This window comes from Lissotriton helveticus, chromosome 6, assembly GCF_964261635.1.
Source record: "Lissotriton helveticus chromosome 6, aLisHel1.1, whole genome shotgun sequence".
Lineage (NCBI taxonomy): Eukaryota > Metazoa > Chordata > Amphibia > Caudata > Salamandridae > Lissotriton > Lissotriton helveticus.
This window is the reverse complement of record NC_136067.1, coordinates 966349649-966370831: the sequence shown is the minus strand read 5'-3', so window position 1 is coordinate 966370831 and position 21183 is coordinate 966349649. Positions and strand designations below refer to the sequence as shown.

The following is a 21183-nucleotide window of genomic DNA, read 5'->3' as shown; positions in this document are numbered from 1 at the left end:
TGTGTTTCAATATCCCCGATCTTAAGAAGATACGTAGAGAAAAACCTTTAGTCACCATTTGTTAGTGTACAATGTGGCTACAGGTAGCAAGTAACCGATCACTGCATGTTTTCAGCTGTGATGTAGAACACAGTGGAAGGTAGTCCAATACCACTGACACTTCGGGGCTAATTACGAAGTACGCCCAACAGAGTCTTGGTCCTGGGAACGACAAACCTCTGGTCAGCAGTCCTGACCTCCTAATTAGGATGCGACCGAACACCGTTTGGTCACATTCCTATATTTCCCTATGGGAGCATGCATTACAGCCGTTAACTAGGCGTAATTCCTGCTCCCATAGGGAAATGGGAGGTGCAGTTCATCCCTGCTACCAGGTGCAGGGATCAACGGGAGGACGCACACCCAGACACGCTTTCTGACATGGTTTTCATGTCGGACAGGCCAGCATGGAAACCACGACGGAAACAGGGCATCGAGGGGTCAATTACGATGCCGCCCGGAAGGCTTCAACTATCGGTCACAGACTTTACGGGCCGCATCATAATCGGCCCCTGAGTAACTTTAATCTGTGAATAACATCTTGTGTGCCAATGACTGAATCTGTACGGTACTCTGGGCTTTCTTTCTACTACATGTTTAATTGGCTCCTTCAACTGACGCGCTTTTGACGTCATCAAAAAAATAAACTCTGCTAAACAGAGGTAATGAAGCACCCACCATTTTCTATTTCCTTGATTCTGTAACCAGCGTTTATCAATTTCCTTCAATTAATTTCTCTTTCTTTTAGGTACATCTGTTCAATTATAGATTTAAAAACTATATATTTAAGACATGCTACAAAATAACTATGACAGAAACATAGAAACTGTCATCAGTTTAAATACTGACAAAAGGAGGTTAATTTTTAGTAACTGAAACTTACAACTCCTGACCAGAGGATCGGTACAACCCTGCAGCGAGACACGCCTTCTTAAAGAAGTCAATGGTGCACCCCCTACTGGTGGTATCATATTTCTACAAAATAACAGGAAGGTGGCCCTTTTCACTGTATAGCTCTCCAGCAGGTTTGGAGAGACGAAAATACTCGCACGCCTCTTCAAAGCTCAACAAGTCACCCAAAAAAGGCATGCAAACACTACAGCATTGCTACCAATTAGATCTGGTTAAAGAAATTAACTCTTTTTTTGCACTCTTATTTGCAGTTTGTATGATTGGGAGGTAAACTGCGAAAAGATGCTGTTATGGTTACTGTTCTTTAGTTACTGTCCCTTTAATAGAACTTTACTAGCTCTACCTTCCTGACATCATTGTCAGAATGTTATGTTTTCTCCTGAAAATCAGTTGCTGTCTTTCCTGGTTGATGGTTGCATCAATAAAGCTCTTTCTACAAATATACCTGCATCAGAGCTTTTATCACTGGCGACGAGGGTCAAGGCTTGATTGGGGACAAGCACCTGCAACCATCAACTCCCCTACCCTTGGAATTTCATTCTAAAACTTGGATTTGAACATTTTTCAAAAATCTCGTTTTTGGACTTTGGACTACACTGGACATAGAATATTGCTTAGGACTGAATTTCCACAGTCTGGATCTTTATTCCACAGACTTTGTTACCTTTTTTCGATTGGATTTGTTTTTCTATTCATTTCTGAGACCCTCTACACAGTACTGGCTGACTGTCTCCTTCTTCGTTTATTTGAACTACACTTGGAGTCATACTGCCTCTACTCTTGACAAGCCCTGCAGTGCCTTCCTCTCGAATTGTACTGAATGGAAAACATCACAAAACAGGTACTGCCATTGATAATGTCTTGAGGCAACCGTTACCTGTTGTTGTTGTTTAAACTGCCTCGCGTGTGCCATCTTCGCGCTTACCATTGCGCGAGCACCTCGTTACCTCCAGCAGCTTCAGGTGAGCGTGCGCTTCATTCTTCTCCCCGCTCCAACACCTGAAAGGAACGTGCACCACTACGCGAGTGCCTTTCTTCTACGCCCTGGCAACTCTGACTTCCAGACGTCTGACGACTAACGTCCTACGCGTGACGTCATCACGCAGCGGCCATTTTGCTTTTCCATAGCAACCACGCCGATGCGCACGGCAGCGCATTTTGTCTACAAGGATTATCATAACCACAACGCCGATGTGCACGGCAGCGCATTAGTGATTTTACAGAGATTATTGTAAGCACAACGCCGATGTGCACGGCAGCACATTAGTGAAATTTTTAGATTACCACGTTGATACGCACAACAAACCCAACGCAATATTCAAGAAGAAGAACAAAACTTTCTTCCCTTCGTTGATGTACACAACAATCTCTACTATTTGGTGATATTTTATTATAGTTTTCTTTCATGCATATATATGTTTTTGAATGCTATCACCAAAACTTTAGACAAGCATTACTAATTTTTACATCAGTTTATTGGTATTTATCAATCATCACCATTTATCGGGACACTTTGTGAACTTACACATTTTCCCCACTTATTGTCATATTTTGTTTTACTTACATTCTTTCATTATTTGGTCTGTTTTCACGATGGCTACTACATCTAGCATGTCACAGCCACCTCCATTCCTTTCAGAGGAAGGTGAACCCATTCTCCCTTGGAAGAGATGGAGAAACTTGTTTGACTCGTATTTGGTCGCTATTGGGGGAGAGAAGTTTTCAGCTTTCAGAAAACAAGCTATCTTATTGCACAATTTGGGTGTTGAGGGTAGACACACATATGATAGTATGGACACTATACCTATGGGTGGAGCTGATGGTGAACCTGCAGATGTTTTCGAAATTTCTATGACTATGTTGGAACAGTACTTTGGTCCAAGGATTAACATTGTTTTAGAGCGACATAGATTTTTTACTCGAGCTCAAGGTGCTCGTGAGCGTGTGGGAACTTATGTTGCTGCCTTAAAAACTCTGTCACGCACGTGTGAATTTGGTGATCTATCTGAATCTCTTGTCAGAGATCAACTTGTTCGATGCACGAACAGTTCTAGAGTGCAAGAAAAATTATTGGCAAGAAATCCTACACTAAAAGATGCAGTGGATATTGTAGAAGGTATGGAGAACACCTCTACATGGGTCAAAGAAATAAGAAAAAATAAATAAGATGAGAGTCAAACGGTTAGCGATCATAAAAAGAAAACTCCTGACTCTGTACATATGCTAGGAGAAGATGAATTCACTGAATGTCATCAAGATGTTGCCAAAGTTAGTGCTGGACCAAAGGGTAAATCCTTTCAAAAGAATCCATCTTTGCAGAAAAGTTTTTCTGAAACACGCCCTTCTTCTAGAGAATCCACTATTTCTAAGGAACGTGATTCTCACAACGTTCCTTCACCAATCAAAAAATGCACTGTTTTAGATGTGGGAGTTCCTTTCACACTTCCAATTTTCCACAATGTTTTGCTAAAGACAGCATTTGTAATAATTGTGGTATCAAAGGACATTATGCACGTGTGTGCAGGTCTGGTAAAAAGAAAGAAGGCAATGAACCGAGTTCTGATATTATACGTACAGTTGTGGTTTCTAGTGTTAGCGAAGGTATAGTTGATGTTGAACACATATTCACGCCATTTTGTGATATTGCCATTGGCAAATTCGTGTTCAAACTTATGGCTGACTCAGGTTCTCCTTTTACCTTAATCGGGAACAAAATTTGGGATGAGGAGGTTGGGTTAGAGAATGTTAAACTTTTGCCTTCTGATATCTCTCCTTTAAGTTACAACAAGTCAAGGATAGAGATACTGGGTTATACTGTAGCTAACATTTCCTTCAGAGGAAGATGCATCTCTGGCAAGGTTTATGTTGCTGTCAGAGGTGATAATCTTCTGGGATGGCGGCATCAACATGATTTGGGGATTATTCTTGATCCAGGAGCAAAAGATCCAAAAAATCAGATTATGTTGAAGGAAGATTTTCTTGCTGCACACTTTCATATAGCTACTTCTCCTCAAGTAGATTATGTGTCTAGTTCTGAAACATACTTTGCTGATTATCCAAAAGTCTTTACAGATACCTTGGGGTGTTTGAAAAGTTTCGAGCATAGAATTATTCTCAAGAAATCTGCCAAACCGTGTGTGCACAAAGTGAGAAAGGTACCCAACATGATGCTTGAGCCACTTAAGTGTGAAATTGTTGAATTTAGGAGTGATCGAAGAAATAGAATCTTCTGAATGGTTGAGTCCAGTGGTTCTAGCACCCAAGGATGGTGGAAAGTCAATTAGGATGTGTGTGGATTTACGCGGATTGAATGAATGGATCTGGGTGGATCGGCAACCATTACCCAATATAGCTGAGAGCATTAGTACCTTGAAAGGTGCGAAGATATTTAGTGTACTTGATCTCTCTTCAGCTTACCATCAAGTTGTATTACATAAGGATTGCAGGCATCTCACATCTTTTGTCACGCCATTAGGTGCTTACCAATTTTTACGAATGCCATTTGGCTTAGCTTCAGCTGCTGCGTGTTTTCAGAGGGTAATGAAAATGGTCTTGGGTTGTCTTCCAAATGTCATGTTCTTTCAGGACGATATCTTGTTGTATGGAGTAGATGAGAGTGAACATGACAAAGTGTTGAGGTCTGTTTTGAGCAAATTAGGAGAGAGTGGACTTACTATAAAAAAAAGAAAAGTGTCGCATTGGTTTAAAATCAGTTACATATTTAGGACATATCATTTCTGGGAATGGTATTCAACCTAAACTGGAATTAGCTGAAAGCATTGTTGGAGCACCGACTCCAGTAGACAAAGATCAGGTCAAGTCGTTTTTAGGGATGGCAGAATTTTATTCGAAGTTTGTCAAAGGTTTTGCCAGTCTTGTCGAACCTATTAGATCTCTTTTAAAGAAGGGTGTACATTTTTCTTGGTCTGCTGATTGTGAGAAGGCGTTTGAATCAGTAAAGAAAGAAATTGGTAAAATGCCTACTTTGGGTCATTTTGACTCGAAACTCAAAACTATTCTCACAACTGACGCCAGTCTTAAGGGTTTGGGTGCTGTACTTTCACAAGTGGTGAATGGTGAGGAGGTTGTTGTTGCTTTCGCTTCAAGGGCCTTGAGAGAGGCTGAACTAAATTATTCTTGTATCGAGAGAGAAGCGTTAGCGGTATATTGGTCAGTACTCCACTTTAAATTTTATTTGTGGGGAATTCCTTTTATTGTAAAATCTGATCATCGTCCTCTAGTACAAATCTTTTCATGTCATCAAAGTGATCATATGACGCCTAGGTTGAAGAGATGGAGTGAGGGATTGCAAGAGTTCAACCTTAAAGTACAGTACATTCCTGGATCAAACAATAAACCTGCCGATTGTCTTTCTCGTCTTCCTATAGTAAGAGATTGTGTCACTGAGAATGTTTGTGTGAATTGGGTTTTAGAGTCTAGTATTTCCAGAGAGGAATGGTCACGGAGCGTAACTGATGACGTTAGTTTTCAACTACTTAAGAATATGATTAGAGATGGTTGGCCTAATTATAATACTCTTGAAAGTGTTTTGAAACCTTTTTGGTCAGTGAGGGATGATTTAACTTTCATTCAAGACAACTTAATGAGAGGTGACAGGGTGGTACCTCCAGGCGATTTGAGAGAGAGAATCATTAACATAGCTCATGAAGGGCATTTGGGTAGGAACCTCACGAAAGCTCGTACTAGAGAAAGATATTGGTGGCCCGGTATGGATAGCATGGTGGAAGCTGTTGTCAAGGATTGTCATTTGTGTGCTGTCAATGACAAATCACGCACCACTAGTCAATCTCCTTTGTCACCAATTGAGGTTCCTGTAGCTGTGTGGACTAAATTAGGCCTGGACATAGCGGGTCCGTTTGAACTTATGCCTGCGCATGAAAGATTTGTTGTTTTGTTAGTTGATTTTACTTCTAAATGGGTTGTTTCTAAATGCATGAGTGTTGTCAACTCTAGAACAGTAATTGAGTTTCTGAAGGAGGTATTTGGATCAGAGGGTATTCCTAAATTCCTACTCACTGACAATGGTGTGCAGTTCACCTCCAGAGAAATGGATGATTTCTTGAAAGGTCTTGGCATTATTCATCAGAAGACAGCTCTTTACTCTCCACAAGCTAATGGTCTCACGGAGAGAATGAATAGAGTTGTGAAGAGTTGTGCACAGAGGGCTTTAGAATCCAAAACTTCTTTTAGCAGTGTCTTAAGGGAAACGTGGTGGGCACATCGCACGACTCCCAATGCTGTCATGCAGAGATCTCCTTTTGAAGCCTTGAGGGGTAGGTTGGCTTGTTCCAAACTCAATCCTACCTGGCTTCCCGAGAAGAGTCGTAGTGATAGTGTGGAAAGAGGTGAGAAGGAAGGAAGCGTTGACAAATTACCAACAGAAATATAAACATCGTTATGACACTAAAATGCATATCAAACTCAGAAAGTGGAATATAGGTGATCGTGTTCTGGTGAAGAAATCCAAATGTGGTCATAAAGGTGTTTCAAACTTCACTGGTCCTTTCACCATTGTTTCCATCAGGAAGAATGTTGTCACTTTAGATAATATTTGTACTTGGAATATGTCTAAATTGGCCAAATGTGATGCTGTTAAGTTTTATCCCAACAGCAGTTACAGTTCTTCCTACAATCCTAGAATTGCTTCTCCTCCTCGTTATCCAAGAATTGGGAGGACTTCTCACCTTCCTCAGAAATTCAATGATTATGTAATGACCTAAGTCTTATTATTTTCATATTTTTATGTTTATGAAGATTTATACAATTTCCTTCCTGTTTCAATTATTGGAAAGGGGATGTGTTATGGTTACTGTTCTTTAGTTACTGTCCCTTTAATAGAACTTTACTAGCTCTACCTTCCTGACATCATTGTCAGAATGTTATGTTTTCTCCTGAAAATCAGTTGCTGTCTTTCCTGGTTGATGGTTGCATCAATAAAGCTCTTTCTACAAATATACCTGCATCAGAGCTTTTATCAGATGCCTTTCTCAACATGGCTTAAAAGAGCAAATTTGGACAGTGGGGTCTACAATACACACTATTTTGAAGATATCAATAAGAGTTGTTTTTGTCTTACTCACCTGAGCTAACCTCTAATAATATTTCTTTTTTGGAACATTTCTGTGAAATATTTCTCCTGAAAGGAATTATTATTGGCTGGAAATTCACAAAGATAGAACACTTAAGGAGCAAGATGTTCTCTAGATGATCTAAAGAAACACACAACTTTTAACTCGTAGGGATACCTTATATGATGCAACATTTTCCCTAAAAAGTAGTTTTACAATACTTCATTTGTGTCCCAGCACTTTCGGGGACAATAGAAGACATGCCACATTTAAATTGAACAGTTCAGCATTACAATGAACAATACAGCGCATGGTGAACTATCATGCCTGTAATAAAAATTTCTGGGAAACAAAATGACCAACTTCTACCAAAAGAAGCTCCCCTACAACTGCCTGTTGTAGTTTTTAGTCATACCACATTTAAGATACTGGTGAGTAAAGTTGTGATACTTTGCTATTCAAGCAACACACTTTGGGTCTTCATCCATAAATCTTACACGGTTCAACCAAGCTGAACAAAAAATGTCTCAGAAGACTGCAGAAAACAGGTAGATGAAATTAGGTAGTCTAGTCATTTAGTATACGAACTTTAGGCACAACAATTTTAAACAGTAGCATAAATGAACTGATAACTACCAACAAAAATGTAGATTTTAACATGAATTGCATTCTGTTTTGTAACAAAAGTTATCATTAGCGATGGGGATTAAGACTGCAACTGAACAGGCTCAGAGGTTCTGGGATATGAGAAGAGACCCTCTCTGTCACAAACAACTTGTACTGAAGCTTACCTGAGCCAGACCACCGATTTCCTTCACACAGAAGTAGAGCCTGACCAAGTCCAGTGGCTTTTTGCCCACAGCAGGCAGCATGGCAACAGGCGTCCCCCTCTCCTCCATGAAGGTCAAGTAGCGGTCCACCCATATCTTGCGCTCCATCTCATTGCCCATCTCATATAGCTTTGTGATCTTCTCTCCGGTGGTGGTAGATGAGTTGGCTTTCTACAATTGCAAAGGTTGACGAAGAGGAGCATGATTGGGCAATGTTTCCGTAATATATGGAAGCAAAAATTAGATGCACTGTTGGTGGTGGTAGTCTTTTTAAAGAGATGTGGGCGACAACTGTATCATTTACAGTACACACGTTGTACCTTCTTATCTCATTATGATTAGCATTTATAGGCCTTGTGTATTTTGGTATGTCTTGATGGACCTATTAGGCACTCTTAAATGTGGCCTTGCTACATCACTATTTTCTCCCAGATTATTCAACATTACAGGTCAAACTATGAGACATACAGTATAAAGATAAAATAACCGGTACCAAAATATTTCTACATTAGATGCGGATCACCTTTAAAGAAAGCATATGCCACATTGTTCAAATGAATAGTGAAATTTTGCTTAACAAATATATGCCTACAACAGAAACAGCTGTTGAAATACTTTTAAATTGGTCTGTCCAACTTATTAAAGTCACTCCATGGAGAAAAAAATCCCTCTGCCTGTAACCCTTTATGAAAGATTACTGGCTATATATAATCCATTAATTTGTCAGGACTCTCTTACCTCCCTTAAGGAAACTGAATCCCATTTCGGTCTGTCATTTGGCAATTTTCTCCGATTTAAGATATGCATCTTTTCTAGTGTGCCTTCTCTAGCTCAGAGCATCAGATTGCCTAAGATAGTAACTTTCCCCAATCACGTACATAACATTTTTCGCAATTTGTAAGAATTTTTTATTTACAACTATTTATACTGAACAAATATACTATTAAGTATTTATATAAATCATTCTAACTACAACATAAGAAAGGGACAAAAAGAAAGTTCAAGCATCTAGCGATTGTGATAATATCTAATGTCATGATGTCCTTAAACACTGACAACGGTTGCACACACACACAGACCCACCTCAGCCTATTCCACGCCAGCCCTCTCGCCTGAGCAGGGAACTCAATTTTTAACTGAGAATGTACATTGCAACATTACCCTTAAAGTATATACAGAGTAGATACAACATAATATATCCGTGGGAACTGTATTATAACAGAATCCAAGTAATGAGGACAGTTATCTTCGTATGGAGGACCACAAGGTCCCAGAACTTTAATTCTATAGTGTTTCTTTTATTTTTATCATTGCTATCAGAGTGCAGAGGAGCGACCTGCACTGGAAAGAGGGAATCGTCAGATAAACGTGGGTGGTTGCTGTGGTTTTAGGGGCGGTCAGGAGGACAAGAAAACGATTTAAACTACAGGAAGACAAGGGCTAGATGGACCGGGCATGTTTTTCTTGAAGCTAAACTGATTTGTTGGCTTTGGCTTTTGAATAGGACGATGCATCACTGACACGACTGGTCACACACTTTAAAGCTGCAGACTTTTTCCAATTGCTCACACTCCCTCTACTCTTTTTTATCAGTACTGCACAATGAATAAACCAGCATACAATTTCGCCATTGTTTCTTCTGTTGTAATCTTGATCTTAGAAGGTAGGATATATTCACTCTCACAGAAATCTCGTTCTTGTGAACTCTTCAAAACCGAAATGAAATCAATGTTCCCCATAATGCTGTACCACCAGACAGGATCCAATTGTAACACATTTCACAGTCGGACAATACATGTGGCGTCTCCCTTCAGAATGAGGATTCACTGCCTAGCTACCTCACATGTACATGTTGTCTCCTGATCATTTATTAACATTATTTTTACTTGATATAGTGTTCATATTTAAAACGTGAAGATAGTGGACATTTCTGACCTAAACTGTTATAAGTGGCCGGCTATAACTGACCTCCAAATCTCACATAGGGAGCTCAGTCACCCTATGGATCTTGTCCTTGCTATACAAAACCATAAATGAATCAAATAAGCATATGTTTACAAAATAAAGGGTGGCAACTATTGCAACTTTATGAAGGATGTCACAGAGTTGCTTGGAAGAACAGTCAGGAAGCCATAATGCAACATGATCTTTGATAAAGGTCATTCTACCAGCCAGAGGAGTGTCACACCACCACTTAAATTGCCTCCAAAGCCCCAAAAATGAAAATTAAAATGGTAATAAAGTTAATTCATTACCATTTATTTTTCATTCCCCCCTGGCCGGAGCAGAGGGTCAGAACGAGGCGCAGCTTGCATAGTCACAGCAGCAGAGAGGAGGGTTGGCTGCCTGGGCATTTTTCAAAGTGTTCATGTCCCTTTGGCTGGCCGTCATGTGACAGCCAGCCAGATATGCGCACTTTGAAAGCTCTAACCAAGCTGTCTTAGGCAGCTGGGTTAGAGCAAGTGTCCTCAGGAGAAGTGAGAGAGGCTGCTCTCGCCAATTCCTGGTGCTTCTCTCATGCTGGTGAGAGCAGCATCAAGATTGGTTAAGGAATTTGGCTGGGGCCCGTGTCGGACTGCAGCTGCAGGAGGAGGACATGCAGTAAGGAGGAGGCCATGTTTAAGGTAAGTGTTTTTTTTTTATTTTTACCCACCACCCATTTGCCCGCCCCACTGCTCCCCTTAGATGCCAGCTGCAACTGGTCAGAGGCGTCACAGTGCTACTCCTCTGAAAGCATAGCAGAAGGCTACTTTCCTAAACGGAGGACTTCATGTAGTGCCTACAAGCAACACAATACCGTATTGCTCTATAGTCAGAAGAAAAGGACTCTATGAGTTAAGAACAGTCCCCTAAAATGCTGTCTGGAATTCCTTTTGAAGCTACTGTGACACCAAAAGTAACATTTTTGTTGCTGATCCAGATGTCCGTGCTGGGACATTTTACAAGAGCATCTATCGGAGAAAAGAATAATGTGGTTTGTGAGAAGACGTACGTCCCTTTTCTTACACTGAATTCTTGTGTTGAAGTACTGACTGACCCAGCAAATGATGTTCGTGTCTGAGTGCAGGATTCTCCTGGTCCTAATGATTGTGTATTTCTGTCCCAGTGTATGAACATCAATGACTTAGTGTCCATTTCTGGAATTCCCAGAGTCTATATCTCCATGTCTTGGTTATCAAGATGTTGGTCTTTGATTCAGTATACTGATTTGTTGGAGGTATTAATGTGTGCATATCCCCCATTACAATGCAGGAGTTTTCCTATCCCAAATTGAGTGTTTGCTTTCCCACTATGATGCCTGAACAGGTCCGTGCATTCCCTTGTTTGTATCATTTTGTTTCTTGACCTAGTGTCACCCTTATTACTATTCTATGCAGGAAGTTTCCTATCCTGACAGTCAGTCTGCTCCAGAACTCCAGATTAGTTAATTTCCAGGCCCAGTGTTGTTGTTTAATAGAAAAGCGAGCAGTGGTAGTGCGTGTACAATGCACAATTAAGTTGTATCCTTCACAAAAACATTTTTTAAGTCTAGAGACAGTGGTGCCAAACCAATGCTTCTCATAGATGTTACTGCAGTAACAACAATCTTTGAACAGTCTCTTAGGAGTTTCATATTATTTCTTCATATTTTTCCAGTATCCACTTTTAAATTCTTAAAGTAACCCAACCAACGCACGTTCCATCTGAAAACATAGCTCTATCAAGCTGTACGCTGTAGTGAGAACAGCCCAAAAAGTAGTCCAGAGACAGCCACTATCGATGTTAGCCAAAGTTTTTTTTTTTTTTTTTTTAAACAGCATGGGACTCCTTTAGTACAAGTTCCCAAGCTGTACCTTATGAACTCACTATTCAAAGTTCATTGACCTTGTATATTTCAGTGTGTAAGATGATTTTCATATTACAAATACAGTGCCTACTTTAGGCTGGCTTTGTTTGGCATGACTAGGCCACATTAGGCAGCAGCATTTAAGCATGAATGTTTATGTGCACAAGCCCTGTATGCTCATGTTTTCTTTCTTTTTAAGAAAATCATTTTAGTTCAGCTGCAAACCACGGTTTCTACTTGCAAATAACAAACAATGTCCATTAGTCACAAGGAGAGAATGTTCTGATATTATAACTGTGCCAGACCACTCAGCTGAGCCTTCGTTAACATGACAACATTATCTATGTGCAAAAACAGTTCATTATTTTTCCTCTCGTGTTTTGCCTTAATAACAAATTATGTGCACTGGTAGCCAATGTAAGTACATTTTATTTTAAAATACCGTGGTAGGTGAGTATGGGACGTTTACGTAATGTTAGGCTAAGAAACACTGTGTGCTTTCTTTGCTTAAAACATTATAAAAGGCGTGCCTTTGGGGAAACAGCCAAGCTTTAGAGACATTCTCCTTGCTGCTTCCAGAGGGTAAGGTGTTAGTGGCCCTTTCTGCACTTAGGGCCCATTTACTATTATATAATTAACAGAGGGGCTATTGTTCATTCTACTTTAAATTAGAGAGTAGTGACGGTTGGAGCGGAGATGCATTGGGCTTTTAGTTAGACTCTGAATGACAGATCTTATGTCAGTCTGCTTGACACTTCGGGAGGGCTAGCTTATGCTTTTGGTTATGATTTGATTACGCTAATCCCCTTAAGTGAATAACTAACATGTTTGCTTTCTTAATGATCATCGGGATATTTGAATAAATTCAAGGAACTGAGATTATTGCTTCAAGCCTTTTCTTAATGTTATTGGCTAAATATTTGATCTCAGGATTTTTCCCTTTCCTGCTACTTGACCCTCAAACAATTAGATAAGATTAGATATGTTTGGGCGTCAACAAGTGTTTGATCCAAGTTGTCAGGGGGGTGCAACTAAAGGCAGTTGTTCTGTCTCACTAAAATAATGGGATCTCTATATAAGAAGATTAGGACGGGTAATTAGAAACAGTTGGTGTCCACTGTGGCAAGTCCCACCACACATTTCAGGGTAGTGTAGCTAGTGCTACTCAGCTCTACACTCTGATTGATTTCATAGTCATTGGACACAGTGAGAAACAGTTAAGTAAGAAAGATATTAGACAACAGACTATATCTAGGTACACTTTCTTAGCAATGAAGAACCATCGCTGGACATAAGTCAGAGAATCTTTAATATGTTCAAGCGAGAAAGTTGTGTGAAATCATACTATTCTCCTAGAAGCCCTATCCCATTACTAGAAACACAAGTTCGGCTGATCTTCATAGCGGTTGTCCAATTAATTACTTTGGACTTCCAAATACTATGGATTGAGGAAATCCTTACGCTTGATAAAACACCCGTCAGCTTGATTGTGAACATTGTTGCTTTCGAAGTTGTAAAGAGGATACCAGGAATAAAGCGAAAACTCAATAATGAGACAATTGATCTGCCATTACTATTAGCATTTCAAGCCTGAAAAATGAAATTCACTTTGATGATGTGTGTACGGACCAAAAGTTCTGTATTACCATTCTCATTATCCAATGGTTCTGAGAGTACGGTCATCCATATATTGACTACTGTGTCAGTTTTTCTGACTGTCATTCAGATCGCTGTTCTTCTGTAACTGCATTCCTAGTCACAATGTCAATATATTTAATCTCCTTCTCAAGGCGTAATTTACATCTGCATGCTGACTGCGATATCCTTAAAACTGAGTTTCTGTCATATTTATGGTGTCCGAGGGAGGCTGCAAATGATTGTCATCCATTTAAGATAACTGTAGAATGTTTTGTCCCAAACCTTAAGAGAATATTGTAATACATTTAAAGTTCTGTCTTTTCCAGTGGGGTTTCTATGCACTGGTGAACCTGCTAATGAAAGGACCACATGACCTGAATGCCTTTCCTAGTTTCTATATTTTGATTGTTAGCATCGATATACTTTTGTTTCCCATCCAGTAGCTTTTCCTCCGATACATAGTTTTTCACATCCTTTTACAATAACATCACGAGGGTGTTAATCACATTAATTACATGTTGGAATCTGAAGGTGCAGTTAAACTAGTGCACTAAACTGCTGTTACAATTTTAGCCTTACAGACCTACAGCTTCTGTCTACACCAACCGCGACCACCTGACGTCTTGGGTTTTATGTTATATGTCTTGTTATATATTCGTTTTGTTTAGAGATAACAACAGGAACATAACCAAGCAATGTAATTTATATGTCGGACAGTAGATGTACCGTGTAACTTGCAAATACCAATAAAAATAATAATTAAAAAAACCAAAAAACAATTCTACATTTATTTCCATCGATGTTGGTCTTGAAAAAAGCTGGAGTGAGTTACCACCTTTACGCGGATGACACCCAAATCTATTTCAAAATCAAGTCCCCCGATAGCATCCAACACCTCAATACCACTCTAACGGAGATCTAAACCTGGTTTAACGTCAACCACTTAAAGCTCAACCCATATAAAACGGAACTGATCCTATTCTATCCAAAAAGCAGCCATCGTCCTATCCAAGAGTGGCTCAAGAATCTGGTTGCCCTAAACTGCCCCCTAGCTCTATCCGACTCAATTAAGTCTCTAGGCATCACCCTTGACAAGAACCTATCTATGGAGGCCCACATCAAATACCCTGCAAAAAGTGCTCTTTTCTCTCTAAAACACCTCAAGAAATTGAAACCTTTTCTGCCCCATGAGGACTACAAGACAGTAGTTCAATCCCTGGTTCTCTCTAAAATAGACTCCGGGAACGCCATCCTTACAGGGACTCCAAAATCTCACCCTCTTAGGGCAGTGCTGAACATGGCCGCTCGTCTTGTATCTGGAGTAAAAAGATTTGAACACATCACTCCAGCTATCAACTCCCTCAAATGGCTTTCATGGAAGGGAGAACCACCCAATTCCGATCGTTTTCTGTCAACGCTCCCAGGATATGGAACGCTCTCCCCGGAGTCCTCAGATGCAAGCCCTCCTTCTCCTGTTTCAAAAGGGACCGCAAACTCCATCTCCTTAACAAATACTTTCCTGAACTACGTCAACTAACATAGACCTCAATATTCCGAGTTGACTCCCATTCAAGGATTGTTGATGAACGGACTATACTAATCACCTTGTTTTTTGCACAGTTATTTATTGTTCATGCTGTATTCTTTATCCGTGATTTGCTTACTTACTGTTCAGCCTTCTGGGTAATGTAATGCCCTTCTGCTTTTCACAATGTGTATGTGAAGCACTCTGATACCGAAGGGTCTAGCTAGCGCTATACAAAACTTTAAAAATAAATAAATAAAATAGTTAGGTATTGAAATGAGATAAGGACTAACCTTTAAAAACTGCAAAACCATGAAATTTGCAAGTTGCTATAACTCGCACCCGTCATGCTCTGCTTATGATCACAAATATTAGATCACTCACGACATCTCAAATAACATCTTTGATGACATCACTGATAACATAATTGAGTCACTGTAACAGCATCCATTAGTGCCTAATGTTTTAGCACTGATCAAGTGATAATTGACAAAACATTTGACCGCATGCTGGACAAAAAGCCTATTTGTCAAGTCACCCGCATTCAGTGGATGTTACCCTCTTTTACTGGTATTCACCCACCTAGCAAACAAAAGTCCTCCAGAGACATTAATGGGGTCACACCCTTTTTAAACAGGGAACATCCTCCAAAACATTAGTTTGTACTCCAGTAACCTCAACGGGACCACCCTAAGTCTTCACATAAGCTGACATTTTAAGTCAAGAGGTTGGCTGGTATACATTTGCCAATGATAAAATACCTGCTGCCAGGCCCTAAGGACTATCTTCAATAGTTTGGTTAAATACACAATCACAATCTGGACATGATGATAATGGCACACATCCTTATAGCCAAGCTCACGTCCCCAGTGTGAGTTAACTCCCCCTTAAGCTGGCGAAACCTATATTCTACTTTATTGAGCAATCTGCAATTCCTCACAGTCGAAGTACTGGAACAAACACACCGTATAAATAATTATTGTTACACAGAATTTGTCAATAGCACTGAAGAACAACTATTTAAGATGGGCATGTGCCTATGCCTTCACTGCAGGATAATCTATTGTCAACAGAAGATCTGTCTTTTCTCAACTATTTTTTTGTGGCATGCTATGGCTTTAAAGCAAAACCTAATTTGAAATAGGTCCTTGCAACCCACATCAGGTGCACTCTGTTTTTAGGGCTCACGCCTGCGTTGCAGTGTGCAGCACTTCTCGCGCAGCGAGAGCCCTTTTGAATGGGGTTTTAAAAGCTGACCAGGCTTTTTTTTATTATGGTGTACTACTTCCACCTCAAACGTAACTTTTTGCATGACCAACCAAACTTGTCTCCAGGGCTTACCTTGTTTCTATTCTCTGTATCCACAAGTGTACATGCAGTGACTCTAAGCTGTGTATGACTGTAGGCCCTTTACTAACAACTTTCTTTTTTTTAAATGATATAAGGGTTCACTGAGTAATGTGAATAGCAGTATCATGGATGATGTAATTTGAAATGTTATCAGTTATGTCATCAATGTTGTCATTTAGCATGTCATGAGTGATGGAATATGTGACATCATGAGCAGTGCATGATTGGGCAAAAGTTACAGTTAGTCACTAAACTACAACTGGTGAATTTCAGTGGTTTTTAGCTTTTTAAACCTTTTTCCTTATCTCATTTCAACGTTAATTAAACCCTTCTTTTTTTAGAGACTTTTTTTATTAACATAAGCCTAGACCATATTACCATACTTAAATATATAGTCACTTTAACCTTGGTGTGTTTTCAGTGAATTTCTGTGGCTTTTTCATCATAGGCAAAGTTAAGAATGCACCCAATCCCCTTGATCAACTGCAGCCAATCCCTGCTGTGCATGGCCCTCATTAAGGATAATATCATGAGCTGTTGGCCAATCAGATCATATCTGGACACCAATGGTCCAGATATATCTAACTTTTTACCAGCATTACCCCCTTCATGCTCTCCATGAGCCCCTCTTCAAACACTGGTTTCTTGTAAACAGCTGAACGGATTTCAACCAAATAACAAACAGCATGCTTTCCGAGTAAAGTTCTAGCTTTTTGCCAAATTTTGTTCCACTGTTTTTTCTGTATCGGCGAGCTAACTTTACTATGGGTATTAAGATGAGAAATCACAATTTGGAACTCCCACCTTTTTCTTGGCTCCCGCTTAACAGACGAGCACAAAACTTTCCACGAATAAACCAAAGTGGATGAACTTTCTTTTTTTTCAAAATTTTCATGCAGATTCATTAAATGGCCAAATTTATTAAACAAACAAAAAGGCTTTTTGTGTGGAAACTCTGACCTAACTATAATTGCACAGTGGCTACATCTCCTTTCTAACCTATAGGCTGGGGGAGAAGTACCTATCCTCTCAATCCCACCCGGACTTTAATAAAAATGTAACTTGGACAAAAAGTGCTGTGATCAAGCACGTGAATATTTTTGGGCCGAGGAATCTCGAACTCTGACTGATGGAGTTAAGAGGGGGACTTTTCTAGGCCCTGGAAAGACATTTCTTATAATATTACACACTATTTTATCATTCATACCAAATATCAAAAAATAATGATTGGCTCCTGATGACCATGTTTTCTGTTTGCACTACTTTAGGCACTGCTACCCTACTATTTTTTTTGCATTATTAGTAACTTCACATTTGTTTGGCGAATGTTTGAATTTTAATGTTGGGCCAAGCAATAATGCAGGAGGAAGAAAAGGTCTGGCTAGAAATTTGCAAATTGGACATGTTGACTTTTTGAAATCTGCTCTAGAGTACAGGACATCTGAACAAACAAACGAGTATTGACAAGTGTGAAAGTCCTAGATTTCATACGGTGAACGGTTACTGTACGAGTAATACCAATGTTTGGACTTCATAGCCACTGTAACCAGTGTCAAAGTTACTGTACCAACAGCTGTCAACCTATTGATAGTAGAAGCAGCTAGAATATAAATTGCTGGCTGAACTCGAATTTTCCAGAAAATTGCATCGACTTTATTGGATCAACCTTTTGTAAGGCAGCAGCCTTTGATTTAAGTAAAAGTGTAAGTAGAATTATGTTCAGTCCTAAATGTGTTTCGGTTATAACTTAAATATGATTCTTTTAATGAAATCTTTACTGCACAGAATCAGTTTATCAGTACATTTGGCTGTGGCAGTGCCATGATTTTGCAAACGGATCTAATTCCTCAACCTGACCTCTGCCCTACCTGGTAACTGACACCACAGTTAGGTACCAGTCAGAAACCAGGAAAAAGAAGGCTTAAGCAAGTGAGATATTGCTGACAGGGTACAATGGAGAGAAAAGCGATGGCAGTCGGATGAAAAGAATTTAACAGAAGGATAGCGTGAAAGGGCGAGCACATGAATAGAGAGGCACTGGTATGTGAAAAAGTGGTTGAGAAGGAGAGAATGACTAAGTGAGCTGGAGAGCAGTGATAAGAATTATGTTAGAGAGAGGAGAAAGAGGTTAGGGATGTGGGAAAATCTCAAGGCGCAGAATGAAGGAAGGAAGGATCTAAGAGATTGGTGGATGGAGAAAAAAACAAGATAAAAGGACGCATAAAGCAAGAGGAAATAGAAAACAGAGCAATGAGTGAGGTGAAAGAGGCAGACACGAAAAAGGTTGACAGTCAAGGAGAGAAATAGGGACAGAGGTATAGAGGAAACTTAATATTTCACTGCACACACCTGCTAATGAATACAAAGACGAGTTCACTCCCTTGTGTACATTGTTTTAAAGATTTATAAGGTTTCTGTAATTTAGGTGTTCAGAGCAGAGCTCTAATTTTAGAGTAAAACACCAATTTCAGAGAGTATACATTCTAATATGTTTTTGTTCTATCGATTGCAGTATGGTGCATGGAATATTTATTTTCAATCTTAAGTAAAACATTTTTTCTTTAGAACATGATCAGTTTAACATAAACCACACATCCATGAATACAGGAAAACACTGGGAACACTCAAAAACAAATAAGAGCACAAGCCTGCAAAAAAATATAAATGCAAAAAAAACACGAGGACTGGGAAACAGAGTTTGCCTTGAAACAGACAACACACCAATTAGCTTCAAGGAAAAATGTACGCCATTAACATTCACAGATGCAGTTTGTAAAGTTTAATTTGCTTAGGGACAAAAAAAATTGTATATGCAGTTAGACTTTTATCCTGAAAGATTATTATATGATTTAAGAGTTCTGGAGGAAAGCTTTTTTTGTTTAGCATAGTTTTGCATTAAACAGGATCTGTGTGCCTTGCTTACCCCAATGTGACCTGAGGTACAATGCACAGCCATGAGTATACACTTTTAGCAGGGGCAGCGTGACATCACTCCCGGTCATATTCCCCACTCCGTCATTCTAATAGTTTCACTAATACTACCAAAAGGTTTAGCTCATTCTAAGGCGATAAGGCGAGGACCGATTGCGGTAAAGATCGGCTCCTGCCGCCTTTTGACCCTCTTGGTCGCCCCATTCTTCTACCCGTTATTGGGCGGTTCGTACTTTCAGAAGACGCGCCCAATCTTTGCGCATCTTTTTCGCGGGCTTTCGCCCTTTGCAATTCCGGTGGTGGTCCCGCCACCGTTAGTGGTTCCCTGCGGGTCCTTATCTGGTCTGACTTCACCTCCCCCAGCCCGCGTCACCTCTCCTTGCTGAACTAATGCACACCTAAACCATTACCTCTGTGTGACTCAGCACAACAAAGATTACACACACAAAGTTCACTGACTCATGGGCATTTTAAAGTGGTGTGGACAAAACCAGGTTAGAATGCTATGCTTTGAAATCTACTTCCAGACTGACAACTAAGCCTGGAAAGGTCCCATCTCGTCAGCCAGCAGAGTGGTGTGCTCTAGATGTCTTCTATAAGCAGACAGAACAGAGGGGAAGATTTTGAATAATTTGAGGCATCATGAAAATCCAGTGAAAAACATCTTATCCACGAGGCAGTTGTGACTGCTCCGATTTTTTAGGTTCTTCTTGAAAAGGACACGTACGAACTTCCTGCGGTCTGCACGCTTGATTATATATTAAGGTCGAAAGGTATTGGTAGTAGTGACCAAGGTTGGAAACCATGCGTCCCACAAAGCGAATGTAGAAAGATGAGCTCACCACAAATTCATGGCATAATCCCCTACAGGTACTTTTTTAAACGTTCAATGGTGTGTATAGTGATACACAAATCTATACGCACAGGAAATGACTGTACAGGTCCAAAATCAAAGATTGTATAAAACAAGCCTTGTTGGTTTTACCCTATTCAGTGCGGTGGGATGGTTCAAGCACTAGGTGAACGTGGGTTATGGAGTCACTATTGCCTGTGTTGATTGCCTATGTATTCTGTCAATTCTCAAATTTGTAATGATGTCATCCTTCAATATTATTGCATGTCTACTTCTATCTACTGGCACCCCTAAATAACCAGTGTGTTGCCTTTTAGACCAGCGAGCTCCACTAAAACGTTTAGTAAACGTTTCTTACAAAGTACAATTATGGGGACTCACAACATGTTACCCGCACTCCCAATTATATGTCTTTAGAGATGGAATGGAGACTGAAAATGACCCAGAGAACAGCCATCGGTGGGAGAAGGTTTCAACTCATGAAAAAAAAAACAATATTGTCATCATCATCAGAATGTTTGCCAACAGCAGACAAAAAATGCGTCTAACTCACAGCTATATTGGCACCGATACAGAAAGTACTCAATGATTTATTTATTTTTAAATATATGAATTCAGTCAATTATCATTAAGGGGGGAAAGATTATCAAAATTAAAAGACAGCAAGCATTAATATATAATTCAATAAGTATATGTAAAAAAAGAAGAAGAAAGAAAGAAAACAAAACAGGAATAAGAACGGAGCCACTTACAGGGCTTGACGGAGCCTTTGGCCAGCCTGGGCTGCTAATGCTATCACTCTCATCTCCATGAATGGAGGAGAGGCTAGCAGAGCTGGGGGACATTGGGGGAGGGACTGGCAGGAGGCCTGGGGTTAGGGGCTGAGAAATACCATGTGAGCTGTAGCTATCCTGCGACAAAAGAATACAAACATATAACAGAGGCAAGGAAAACGTTTGTTCAAAAAATTCTCCCAGCTTAAAACAGCAGCACTAGACATATGCTCTTTACCAATAGATTAGTTGGCAGAGCAAAGTCGCATTCCTTTCTTTTGGGAGAGTAATTCTCTCCTGAGATGGAGGGGCGTGTTAATATTGAAAAGTTGTCCCAGCCCAATTGCACCACGCCTAGCAACCAATCGAAAAACCTCCATGCCAAGCTGTTTCATGGATGATACTAGGCCTGCCCGG

At 40.0% G+C, this 21183-nt stretch overlaps 1 protein-coding gene across 4 annotated transcripts in view; it reads right to left on the bottom strand.

The window, feature by feature from the left end:
* ARID1B (AT-rich interaction domain 1B) overlaps positions 1-21183 on the bottom strand; it is an 807447-nt gene that overhangs the window by 48728 nt on the left and 737536 nt on the right. For all 4 annotated transcript variants that reach the window (XM_078648614.1, XM_078648616.1, XM_078648615.1 and 1 more), the window contains one exon: positions 7832-8041. In XM_078648614.1, coding sequence (XP_078504740.1) covers positions 7832-8041 — 210 coding nt within the window. The remainder of the gene's footprint in view (positions 1-7831; positions 8042-21183) is intronic.